Consider the following 13726-nt stretch of genomic DNA (forward strand, 5'->3'; position numbering starts at 1 on the left):
CACAGCAAAGAGCGCACGTGACTCAGATATACCTCAGAAATAATCAGAAAAGTAGAGTAGGAATGACGTTAGACATGAAATGAAGAAGAAATGATGTAAGCAAACCTAACTATGAGATCCTCGCAACGCACACCCCTGTTGTCCCGCTATACAAAAGGGAAGGGACTATCTACATGTATATGAATGGAATAACTGTATTCCACTGCTACCAACACATTTTCTGCACACAAATGAGCTTACACTAATAATATGACACATTCATTCACATGAGAACATGAAGTGCAACTGGAAAATAATGAGTAAACTGCAGATCAAATACTATATTGACAAAAGAAGAGAGCAAATGTTTGATGTTGCCGATTGAACCTGCTAAACGGTGAAAGCTAAACATTGACAAACAAAGCAGGAGATGGAATAACAAGCATTACATATGACAAAAGTACCTAAGCAATTATGGTGCATAAATAAGAGAACATGAACTGCAAGACAAATGCCAAACTTTTATCCGGTACAATGAGATCATTTTCAAACGTAGACTGATGAAATGCTTTCGAACGATTTATTTTGATTAATCAACAAGCATGGATTTTATGAATCCATTCTTTGGTTCACTATATCTTTTAACAGCTTTGAAATATAGGATGGCACCTTTCTGCATGATGCACTCATTTAAACAGCAAAACCTGTGGGTTTGTCATTGTAAGGATGTGTCATTTATCCTCAGGATCACCATGTGGTTTATATCTGATTATTTGCATAACCCCAGAATGGCATTGGATATCCAATTATATATTTTCAACTGATTCGTAATATTGTATCTGCACCAGAATGTTTGGGTGTGACAGTTTTATGCAACTCCAAGCCTCCAGCCAATTCAACAGAATAGTGGATCAGCCTTTCCTTGTTGAAGCCAATGATAGAAATTGGAAGTTATCTGCTTCAAGGAATATTATATGAAACAATGAGTAAATAATAGGGGAAGATTACGAGGCTGCCAATTGTGTTCGCTAAAAGAATTTCACGACAAAGATGTATTGTGAATCGGGAACCTTGTACGAATGTTGCAACATCGACGCTTGTCTATTTGACTTTCAAATCTTGTTAAGTCTGTTTAGAAATTCTTATTTATCGTTTTTATTTTTTGTTATTGCTCAAAAGGTATCTGATTTCAAAACTACAAATAAATCTGCAAATCTGTCAGACAAAATTCAAATCTGAATATTGTCATGGAGATATGAGGGATATAAATCCCCAATTATAATGAAACTATTTAAATCCGGAAAGACAGATTTGAAAGGCAAAAAACAACTTTGGAAAAGGAACTTTCATTTATAAGGAGATTTATATATCTAGAAAGACTTTCTCTCTTGTTTTAAGAAATCTCCGTCCCCTAGTTTCATTGAACCTCAATACATCGGCATGTCTCAGCAAGTCCCTGATCAGTCATTGTCGGAAATCCTGGCCCAGTTGGTTATGTTGTTGGCAACACGACCTCCTGAAGGATATGTAACTACACTTGGCCTGCTTCTAAGGGAACGTGCATGATGTCCCAAACATGCTAAATCGGTTTATGGTCAGGTGAATGAGCAAAGTATTTCCAATGGGTAATGATCTCCTCCTCCAGGGAATATTGGCCAAAAATGGAACTATATTATGTCTTTGGCATCCATCAGAATAAATTCAAGGTCAAGAAAAGGAAACAAACAAAAAAAAATCGCTGCAATAAAGGATCAATGACCTCAAGTTTCAACAACGTTTTATTTGATTTCTTCAATCTGCAGAAGCAATACACTTTGTATAGTTTTAACAGATGAGATTTCCCTCTCCAAATTCACATCTTTGCACCTTCCACCAACCAACTTGAATGCTTCAGCAAAATCTGAACTAGTCTGGAAGGAACCAGCAGCCTTTAAATCATCAAGTGCTATCACAACAAGGTGGTTCTCGTTCAACTGCATGTTGTGCTTACCCATATACTGTATAGGGTGTTCCATAAAGACCCGGACAACTTTGGTTGTTAATATGTTTAGAACCACAAATGAAACAATGATACCCTTTCGTTTATATGACAGAGAAACTCATAAAGTTTTGGGCACACCATCAATACACTTCAATGTGAGCTCTGTTTGTCGTGGGCAGGACATCAAACCAGTACAGGAGTTCTTGCCATGTTCGGCTCAGCATGTTTGCGTCCACCAGTGTGCATGCAGCTGTTATCTGAGAACGAAGATCCTGCAGGTTTGCAACATTGATGTTGTAGACAACATATTTGACAAAACCCCACAGAAAAATCATCATTGGGGGTTATGTCTGGTGATCGTGGGAGCCAGGTTGTTGGTCCGTCTCAGCCAATCCAGCAGCTTGGAAATTTTTCATTCAGGATGGCTTGAACAACAAAGCCCAATGAAGTAGAGTGCAGTCCTGTTGAAAAATGATGTCAGAGTGCAGGTCTTCAATCTGTGGGAAGGCGAATCCTTCCAACGTGTTCATGTAAAATGTTGAGGTCACTGTATCCTCCACAAAGAAAAAAGGACCCACCAAGCGGTCATGGAGAAGGCCACACCACACATTTACCTTTAAAACATCACATATGCGTTTGATGACCACGTGGGGGTTGTCAGAGCCCCAGATCCTCACATCTTGCCAGTTGACCTTCCCCAATACAAGCTTCATCTGTGAGCAAGCTTCTGTGAGCATCTGTGAGAAAGCTGTGCTTTCTGTGTGAAAGCAAGCTTCATTTGTGAGCATGACCTTTTTCAGGTAATCTTCATCATCCTCTATGCAACCGAACATTTCCAAGGCAAACGCCTTGCGTTTGGGTCCATCATTTGGTTTGAGTTCCTGCAGAATCTGCATCTTATCCGCATAAAGCTTCAGTGTTTAATGCAAAATCCTGTGCATAGTGGTGGTTGGTTGTCCCAGTTATCTGGATGTGCATGAAATTGATTTTCTGGGACTTTGTTGAAATAATTCGCACACTCGTTCAACCTCTGCTGCACTTGTGCTTGGTCCAGTTGGTCAACCAGTACTTTTCTGTTTCTGACAACTTCTAGTCTCCTTCAACCTCTTGTACCAATCTCCGATACTAGTCAATAGCAGATTCCTTTCATACCTTGTGTGGAAATTATGCTGAACTTGTGTTTCAGATCTTGTCTCGATGAACCATTTGACGCACTGCGCTTTCTCCTGTGGAGTCAACATTTTCTTTTACATTATACCACCAGATCTGAAAATAAAGAAAAATTTATGGGTTTCTGTATCATATATAACTCGATGGGCACTCGGTAGAGCACATACCACTGCCACATAATGCCTGATTCACAAGAACATATCGGGCCCAATGCATTTTTTGAAATATCATGCTATACAGTACTATATCGTTTTTGGCCCTATCTCTCAATGGTAGTCATTTTAAAAATTAAATAATTCTCGTATGCATATCCGGATTTGGATCTTCACCAAAATTGAATCAATTCTTCCTTATCTCACTCCCAATCTGTACACAAAATTTCATACAAATCAATGCACAACTTTTTGAGATATCGTGCTACATATTAGTTTATCCCTATCTCTCAATGGTGAAGAAGCACTTCAAAAATTCTAGTAGTCGGATCCGGATCCGGATCTTCACCAAAAATCTAATCAGTTCTTCCTTCTCACACACCGAACCTTTCCATAAGATTTCATCCGGATCTGTGGACAACTATTTGATATATCCTGCACTCAAACAAACAAACAGACAGAAATGGGTGAAAACATAACTTCCTTCACCTTCGGTGGTGGAAGTAAAAATACCATTCGAGGCTCTTGCAATAGAGAGATGACAGAGGGAAGATGAAAGAGTTTGGAGAGAAATGGTTATTAAGGAGTTATTATTATTATTTCATTTGCAGCCCGTGGCTGCTGTTTACATCATTACTGGGAGTGTGGCTGTGCTGCTGATGTAATGCTCCCTATTTACCAGTAAGCTCGAACTCATTTTGCTAAACTCAGAAGGATGACAGGCTGAGTCAACCCACCTTCAGTTATTCAACGGCACAACAAGGGCTTGAACTCAAGACCCTAACATCTTAATTAAGCCAGCCACCTTAAGCGTGAAGCCAACACCAGTCTGAGGAGCTAGTAAAACAGGATGACAATAGGTTAACCCATTACCCATGGAAGATAGAGCCACCATTAATTACCTTTATCCTCTGATTCGTGTGTGACTCACTGTAAACAGCTTGTGGTATTGGGAGTTAGATAAATATTGATGAATGCATGATGAACCAGAACTGACGAGATGGAACCGTGAGTGATGTCAGAGAGCTGTGGAGTAAGGGCAGCAGGAGGGGCCATTAAAAACGGTTGAGCTGAAGAACCTATGTGTGGGCTGACTTTGCTACACAACACACCTGTTAATATTTTAGTATGAAAACGGCCAAGTCAGGTGCATGCAATATGTGCAGTAATACATAAACTTTGCTGCACCTTGTGTTGAGTTGTCCCAGTGCTATACCAAGCTGCACCGACCAGCATAATTGTGTGCTGCGCATGTTGGCTGAGTTCACCAAGCATTGGTGTGACAGAGTGAAACAGTCCAAGCCAAATCAGAAACAACTTATATGGAATGTGAGAGACCAGTATGAGGGAACACCTAAAATATTTTCTTTTTTCATATACAAGCCAAGGCTCATGGAAGAGCCAGACCACTTAAGAGATCAGGACACAGTAGAAAGAGTGGGGGGGCACAAACAGTAGGATTGAATGACAAAATAGATGACACTTTGACAAATAAAGGATTTGAGGAGGAATTGGGGGGGTTGGGGAGGATGCATGGGGTGGACAATAGAGATACAAAAGGAAATTTGGAAGGAGGAGGGCTTGGGGTTGGCGGTTTAATGGAAGCAGAAATGATCGTGGTTTTGGATCTGAGATGGTGGTGAGCAGCTGTCTTGAAGACCCAAAGGGAATAATGAGATTTAAGAGCTGGTGGAAGTTGATTCCACAAGTGGGAAAAAAGAGGAACGAAGGAGAAGAGGGAAGCCGTGATTCTGGATTGAGGGAGTTTCATCAGAAGGGGTTGGTGTTGGACTGCTTGTGTCCTGCAAAAACCTGGGGGGTGAGGCATGGAAAAAGCAGAGGTTGCAAGACCAGAAAGGAGGTGGTAGATGACAGAGAGACCACCGACAAGTCTGTAATGGGAAAGTGATAGGCCCGTTGATCAATATTCCAATGATGTTGAAGGCCTTGGTTCCATGGCATCGAGCTGAGCAAAATGTGAGGCGGGGCACCACTCCATACTCCATAAAATACTCAAGGGGAGAGCAGCACTCCAAAAAGCTGCAGATGAAGTCCTTGCATGTAGATAGGAGTTCTCGTGTGCCAAGGAAGGACATTGATGGAGGATGTCCAGTTGGCGACTGGCTCTGTAGGCCAACTTTGAAATGTGGTTTGCCCAAGAAAGGTCATAGCTGATATTAAGACCCAGGAATTTGAATAACTGAACTTCCTCACGAGGATTGTTGAGGAAGTATATGGTAGGGAGAGGGAGGGAGAATGTGAGATTTGTCAGGATTGAAAGACAAATTCCAAGTGTGTGACCAGCTTCTGATTTTGTTAAGGACTGACGAGAGGAAAGAGGCATGGCAGAGGGTGTTGAGGATTTTCCAGAGAGTCAAAGAGATCATTATTGAAGATTGGATATATGACTGGACCCAGAACACTGCCTTGGGGCACTCAAGCCTTAACAGAGAGAGGAGATGAAAGGATTCCTTTGAGTGCCACACTTTGGCTACGAGAGTAGAGAAAGTCAGGAAGCCATTTATGGAGTTGGCCTTGTATGGCATAGGCAAAGAGTTTAGAGAGCAAGGTGGGGTGCCAGCCTTTATCAAAAGTTTGATATATCTTTTGGGAGACAGCTCTGATCTCATGTCTGACATTGAGGGGCTCCATCAATTGTTGGGAGAATTGAAACAGCATGTCCAAGGAAGAGTGACCTGGTCTAAATCTGAATTAGTGATCGGAGATGAGGCTGATGGAGAAAGGGAATGATATCTTAATCAATTTATTTCATAATTTTATCAAAGATTTCACCTTTTTTTTGTTCCTTATTAGCCTTTCTCTTGTTTTTCCCTTCTCTCCTCACACAGCCCTGCCAGACCATACATCATCCTCTGCTCACCACTCCACTTGTCATATTCCAAGCCATCTGTTCAATCTCCTTCGTTCATATGCATCAGAAGACTGTGGGGTAGCATCATTGGCGGCAGGCATGGATGAGCTGCTGATGCAATGCTCTCACCTGGTAATGACAGGAATTTGGAATTTGGCCATGGTGCTGGCAATGGTTCCCCTTCTCTTCACCAAGGACACCATGGGATCTTTAACATCGACCAACGAATTCTGCTCGATGGGATTCCATCCGAGGGACAGCACACACATAGGAGAATCACCCTTCCCATGAAACACCAAGATGACAATTTATAGCTGAGTAGGTATTCAAACGCAGGTTAGACAGCTTAGAAGTGAGTGTGCGTACCCCATGGCCATCCTCTCAGCCCATGTCTGCTCAATTACATAAATTATTTGTGCCTCTCTTATATCATCTCTGGAACAAATTTTCAAACAGTATCCAGTCCTTTTCTTCCCTCCAGTTCTTCAATGTGTCGATGCACTCCTCACTCTTTTGTAATTAAAAAGCTTTCTTCTGTCTCTCCTACTCCAAAGAAGCATATCCATGCAATTCCGCAAATTGATGTTTTGTCCTTTCTTCTGTATATGAGCTGCCACATTCTTATTGTAGTTTAATTTTCTTCATCCAATAAACAGCACCTGCACCTTATAAATTTTACACACGATGAAGAACATTTCTGTGTGATGAAAAGTCTGAGATGTATTTTCTATTTACCCTCTACAACCACCATGACAATTTCTCCAAAGTACATGAGACGCTCCATATAGTGACCAGGTAAATGTGAGGGATAAGCGAACTGTGAAAACAGTTTGCTAATTGTATTTCATATTTTCATAGGAAAATAAAATTTCGGAAAGGCACTGTGTCATGAATAATAAGCCCGAATTGTATCACTCTCCAGGGAAAGAAACATTTAATATTCACACCAAATCACCTGCAAGCTTTAGCATTAAATTTTCATGGACTGCAGAATATCTGCCAGAATTATTTATGTGCTAAAATCATAGGCCATATGGAAGTAAAACAGGCTGCGAAATAACATTTGATGCAAAAAATTATCCTATATTCTTCAGATTTCTATTTTATTTTGGATACCTCTCACATTCTCATATGACCTTGGACATCTTGTGCACCTGTTAACGACCAATTTTTAACGCACATTTTGTCCTGCTTTACACGTTTTTAACACAAGTTCATCGAACGTTGTGCATTGTCTCATATTGTTTTCTTTTTTTTAATATTCCCATGGTCTCATATTCTCATTTTCTCATATTGCTTTTCTTTTGTGTTTCACAGTTTGCATCCAGAATACATGGATAAGAATCCTGCATCCCACTGGGAACAAAACAGCAGGGCAGATGGTCACCGCACCCCTTCTCCCATCCACAAATCAAACAACAACTCCAAAGTGATAACTTCTTGTGTTGTGTATGCCTGGTGTTGGTTTAATGGCAAGAGTGGTGAGCTTGGAATCCTAGGGTCCTCAGTTCAAAATTCTGCTTCGCTGTTTAATTAATACCAAGTGGGGTTTACTCTGCCTATTATCCTTCTGAGGTTGGCAAAATGAGTGCCAGCTTGCTGGTATCCTGCGTTGGAGTGGTGACCCATCCAGGATAGTGACCAATAGCCAAGGAGACTGCTTAGGCAGCACCAACGCTCTGCACAGAGTATGTTCCCAATGGATGGATGGCTTGTTTTGTTGAAGTCTATATAAATAGAAATTGAAGAACTTGTGTATAAACAATTACTCTGGAAAGCAGGTAGACTCTAAACACACAAATTCCATGTGATATAATATGCATTCTTGTCTTTGACAACTGTAATATGCTACTAAAAATGCCTTTTTAAATTTTCATTCTCTTAATGAGACATTATTAACATGATAATTCGTTTTGAAAACTCTCACAATTACAATATAATTATTTTGAACATCAGTGTGAAGATTTTACAATGAAGTTTACTTTATAATTATGCCGTTGAATTCCACCTAATGAGCAATTTGGGATGTCATTAACTCGTGTTTAGCTGTTTTAATTAAACTTTGTGTCTGGGCATTCCCAAATTACATCATTTTTTGTTTTTGATGTGCAAAATTTCAATGTTAAAATTTTTAAAACCAAGAATCAAGTGTGCAAACGAAATTGACACCTGATGGATCAATGTATTCTTCTTGCCATAATCAAAAGATCTGGTTCGAGTCCCGAAACTGATTGCACTGCAATTCATCATTTAGTTATGATGGTATATCTGAAATTGCAGTAATTATACAGAGACGAATAGCTTTTGCTGGGCAGTATTCAGAATAAAATTCAAATTTCAATGAGAAGTCATTTTTCATAATGCCATTTATGTATGATTAAAGAAACAAAGGTGGATTCTGGAAATCAATAATTGGTATGCCTGGTGTTAGCTTAATGGTTAGGGTGCGGGCTTGGGATGTTCAGGTCCTGAGTTAAAATCCTGCTTGGCTGTTGAATTAATACAAGGTGGGGTTGACTCAACCTGTCATCCTTCTGAGGTTGGCAAAATGATTGCCAGCTTGCTGGTATCCTGTGTCAGAGTGGTGACCCATCCAGGATTGTGCCCAATAGCCAAAGAGACTGCTTAAGCAGCACCAACGCTCCACACAGAGCATGGTCCCAATGGATGGATGGATAGATGGATGGAACAATTGGTGTACTTGTCTCATGAAATGTTGTTGTTATACAGGATGCTATAGGAAAGCACACTTTCCTCTGAACTGTCTACTCTGGGTTATATTATGACCTGATTATAAGCTGCCTGATTCGTGCTTGTAAGCAGAGAATTGCATCACTAATGAGCAAATACTTTTTGTTCCTTGTTAAGGAAGGCATGCCGCGTCATAATGTATGTATGCAAGATTTGATAGAGATAGGCCCAGCCAGTTTTTTTTGTTTTTTTTTTTCTATAATTTTCATACCTACACATAGCTAGAGATAGTTTAACCCCGTGTAAAAAAAAAAACATTCCTTCCTCGATACCATTCCTCAAATGGACCTTAAACTGGATGTCCTTGGTGGGTGCTAAAGAACCTACACTGTCCATTATGAAGAGGAGGAGAGATATCGCCTACACCCTAAAAGTCCCTCAAGAAATTCCAAATTCTTGCCATGATTACCATGGAGAATGAAAAGACAAACCACCCAGTGCAATCCTTGCCATGATATACCTTCTAAATGACCACACCCGCCTTAAAGGTTGAACACCGGAGTCAGATCTCATCAAACAGTAAAATGACTGAAACTTCAATTAAGCTGATTTTCCATTTATCAAGAAGGCTGAAAAGAAAAACTCTGTAGCAATTGCGTGGTTCTAATTTCTGTATTCCAATCAATACAGAAGTGTGAGGGAACACAGGAAATTATTCCACAAAAAGAAACAGAGGAATGGAAGACAATTAGCCAGGGACCAATTGACATTCCCTTGAAGTTTGACTGCATTGCAATCAATTTGCCCGTGTTTGCTGCCATTCTTAACAATTCTGCTGCGGAATAAGATTGCAAAATCCTGTAGAAGAAGTAATTTTTTTAAAAGAAGCAATTTTTTCCGTTCTAATCCTCTTCATGTATTATTAAGCACAGCAGATTCTTATGGGGTCTTACTGTATATTATATTATGGTATAGCACAATATTTTCTTTCATTTCTGATCAAATTATATTGTGATAATGCAGTGATTCATTGTGATAATGCAGAAAAAAATGTGATTGGCTGTACAGTTTGAAATGTACGTTTGACCAGATTGATTATTCAAAAACAGTTCTATTACATGGGATATGACTTCATATAGGCAGCTGGTATACCATTCATTTATGTGGTTAGTTTTCCAATTTAACAACACTGGTTAGGTTGTTTGTGAGCTGTGAGCATTGAGTAGCAAACACTGAACAAAGCACCAGAAAGTGATTATCTCAGAAAGAGGTGAAAACCACGCAATTAGCTTTGATGCCCATTCTTTCCATCAGCGCTATTCAGCTGCCGATTGCAATGGGAATTGTTTCCAATTGTGTTCTAAAGAACTATTGCAAAACCGATAGAACCTCACATTGCCTTGCATCACAACCGAGACAATCCCTGCCCAGTGAACTTTATGTTGCTTAAATTGGTTTCTTTATGACCTACAGATACAAGAATGCATTCATGAATGCTTATATAATAAAGCCATCAAGTGCTGAACAACTCAGCTAAAATCTTTATTTTTGCAAAAAATAATATGCTTCACATGATGTATATCACTAAAGGTAGTTTAACTGGTTTTACAGGCTTCAAATAAACAAAATACCTTTCTGGAGGGCAGATCATAAATGGTGGCATGGAATTTTTTTTAGAAATGTTGAAGTTGAAAAATCTTTCAAAATTTTGATGGCAGAGATAACAAATGAAAATTGCATCTGCAACAAGAAATATTGGTCAGAAATTAAGATAAAATTACAAGCTTCGGTTGAAAGAAACATCACAACATTTTATATCACATTGTATTAAGATTTTGTCATTGAACCTGGGTAGTGCACCAACATTTCCTTTATTTTGCTTTGTTTATTTGGCTGAGGCTGAGTGGAGAGAGAGGTCGAGGCCGTTTATTCTTGATACTTGACGCACCCTGCAACCAACGCCTACAGAAAACAGACCTTTTGGAATGCTGGCCACATTTCCCATCTAATCATTATGTAACTTTGTTTTAAAAAATTTCCATGAGTAGAAGCTCTTATTTGGAAAGTTTTGTATCAATCGCTCAGGCAGTTATGGAGAATTTGTTTTTAAGCAAATCAAGGTGAAAAAGTGCGGGCGGAAGAAAAAAAGTGAGGGCCTCGGGACGATGTTCCAAAACATGTTTAAGGATAGTTGTGGATGACAATTACCGGTAATTATTGGAACTGTTTGACAGTTAAATACACTGACAATCTTTATATAACAGGAAAAAAAATATTCGTTTTATGAATTACCGTGTTTCCACTAAATTATTAATGTGTGACAGGATGGTTCAGAGCAAGCACACTTACCTTTTTTCTGTCTTACCTGAATTCCCCACATGACTATAAACTGTCTGAATGGTGTTTGGCAGGAAGCGCATTGCATCACAAAGTGCACCATCTCTCTGATGGGCATTGAGCTGTGTGTTCTAACTACTAGCATTAGTTGGTGGACATTAAAGATCTAACTGTGTCTGTGTGTTTTGCAAGGAATAGGTATGTTCCTACCGAAACCCGGAACAAATTCCAAATTCATGTCCATGTTACCTTCAGTTGAACCACAGGCATGGCCAGCCGGTTCATGAAAAACCTGGGCCATATATCCCCGTCATCAACTTCACAAGAAGGTGGGAATAATTAGAGCTGCTCAAGAAGTATTAGTTGACTCCATTAAATCATTGAAAGGCGACATTAAATGTAAGAGCACGACAAAGCACAATTAATAGGAAGGAGCAAAGTTGTCATTAAAAATCATGGTTTTCAACAATCATAAAAAAAATTGTGTAATTGCAAACGATTGCACAAAACGGTGGTCCAAAAATTATGAAGCAATTTCACAAGGTCACTAGTGTGTGTGTGTGTGTGTGTGTGTGTGTGTGTGTGTGTGTGTGTGTGTGTGTGTGTGTGTGTGTGTGTGTGTGTGTGTGTGTGTGTGTGTGTGTGTGTGTGTGTGTGTGTGTGTGTGTGTGTGTGTGTGAGTTGGTGTGGATCATTCAATATAAATAACGAATTTAGTTGTGTGGCAATGGTTTGGCCTTTGGTGTTTGGTTTGTAATGGGTATACCAGGCCGTGCCTTTGGCATTGAAGTCCCCTCCGATGATGGTGTTTGGGAGGAAGCAAAGGTTCTGCAGTTGTGGTGAGTATTTGCTTGGTACAATGGGAGATGTGTCTGGTGATATGTAAATGTTTGTGATGTTCGTGTGTGCTTTGTTACCAGTTTTGATTTTGAAAGCTTGAAGTTCAAGTGTGTTGTCTGATGGTAGAAGAGCTTTTGCGTCTTGTGTGATATCTGAATATCAAATTGAATTGTTGATGTATGTGATGAGGCCTCCACCTCTGGCGTTCAGTCTGCCCAAGCGTATCGGTGCATAGTTGGGGATGGTCAGCGGTTTTTTTTTTCTCGCGTAATTTGGTTTCATGTATGATGGCTATATGAACGTTGTTTGTGAGAATGAAGTGTTTCAGTTGCATGGCCTTGCTGACGAGGCTATGATGTATTGGAGGATATTGAGGTTATGTATGCGTTTCTGGGGTTTAGGTGGTCGGGGCCGCGGGTTGGTTTCAATGTCTCCGGCTATAATGAGGAGAAAGCGGAGGACTGCCAGAGGGAGGTCACTCCCTAAAGAAGAAAAGAAGAAAGAAATGTATGTTGTGGATATGTGATTCAGGTGTGATTTGTGGTGTTTCAGTGTTTGTGTGTGAGGAGCTCGTGTGGAAGCCGAGAGGGAATGGGCCGGTCCATGGGGACCGATCGGTGCTCTGACCATGACCATGCTGCTCCAACGAGTCTGCGCAACAGGGATGAGTGGGGAAGATTTGGCCCCCATCTTGCATTTGGGGGGAGGGTCCAACAACCCCAAAGAATCATCCCCAATAGATGTGAAGGATTGAGTTGTGTGATGAGGTGTGAATGATGTGTGTGGTCAAATTTGTTTTGGAATTATGGATTGAATGAATGGTGAAAGTAGGGTGTTTTTGAGTGTGGAGCCAATATACCTCAATGTGGAGACGAACCCTCGTCTTCATTGGTATTTGATAGAAGGGGGTTCAACACCAGTATGTGTTTGAGATCCTTGGGTCGGAGCGGGCAGGGGGTAAGCTTACTGTGCAGGGGCCTTAACCGGCAACAGGAATGGTTTTGCCTTCTTCGGCACGGTTGTTCTTGGTGTGAATAAATTTGATTTATCACGTCTGTAACACTGTTGTTTGGTCATGGTGCTGAGTTTGGAGAATCCCTTCAACCCTGGTGGCATGGTGACAACGTCGGGAAACATTTCCACGCACTCATCAGCTTGGAGACTGCAATCAGAACAACATCATTGTTACGAGAGCCATCTTCGAACTCCAATCACACCTCACAAGAAAGTAAGTGGGCAACTAGCTCATTCTATAACTGTTATAATCATTGTCTTACATTCCACAACATTCCCATCAGCAAGATGGCGACCACGCACCAAGTGCGAAAGCAGTGTTCACTCAGCGAAACTGAAACGGTGATTTCCTTTGAAAATTGGAGACAATTTCCTTTATATTTTATTGCCTGATCCAAACTTTGCTCCCTTCCTCACCAAAGTTGTCACCTGAGAGAATAAGAGTAGAGCATTCATGGACTTGTTGATGATGATGACAACACCCTCCAAAGTTACAGAACACCTCATACTCACACTCACAAAGCCTCACATCCCTCACTCACACACAAAACACGGATTCTGACCAAACCACTCCACACCACTCTCCTCACAATCCTCACACAAAACACCTTTGAAGGTTTCAATGATAGAAAACCACCAAACCACACAATTCTCACCACTGCAGACATCAGAAAAGCATTTGTTACACTC

At 40.4% G+C, this 13726-nt stretch overlaps 1 protein-coding gene and 1 long non-coding RNA gene across 3 annotated transcripts in view; one reads left to right on the forward strand and one right to left on the reverse strand.

The window, feature by feature from the left end:
• LOC147026515 (uncharacterized) overlaps positions 1-8599 on the forward strand; it is a 335422-nt gene extending 326823 nt beyond the window's left edge. The window contains exons 4-5 of one of the 2 annotated variants that reach the window (XR_015058377.1): positions 6132-6472; positions 7472-8599. Coding sequence is in view for 1 of the 2 variants with exons in the window: in XM_085881978.1 (XP_085738104.1) it covers positions 7472-7495 (24 nt within the window). In the remaining variant the exon portion in view is untranslated. The remainder of the gene's footprint in view (positions 1-6131; positions 6473-7471) is intronic. The other variant, XM_085881978.1, reaches the window with a different exon arrangement.
• LOC147026518 (uncharacterized) lies at positions 1774-13244 on the reverse strand. The gene is made up of 3 exons (XR_015058380.1): positions 12882-13244; positions 10477-10585; positions 1774-3226 (listed from the first exon to the last, which is right to left on the reverse strand). It is a non-coding gene; the product is annotated as an uncharacterized LOC147026518 (long non-coding RNA).
• Between the last annotated feature and the right edge of the window lie 482 nt (positions 13245-13726).

Source organism: Eptatretus burgeri, chromosome 5, assembly GCF_056783735.1.
Source record: "Eptatretus burgeri isolate ZD-2024b chromosome 5, Ebu_testis_v1, whole genome shotgun sequence".
Classification (NCBI taxonomy): Eukaryota; Metazoa; Chordata; class Myxini; order Myxiniformes; family Myxinidae; genus Eptatretus; species Eptatretus burgeri.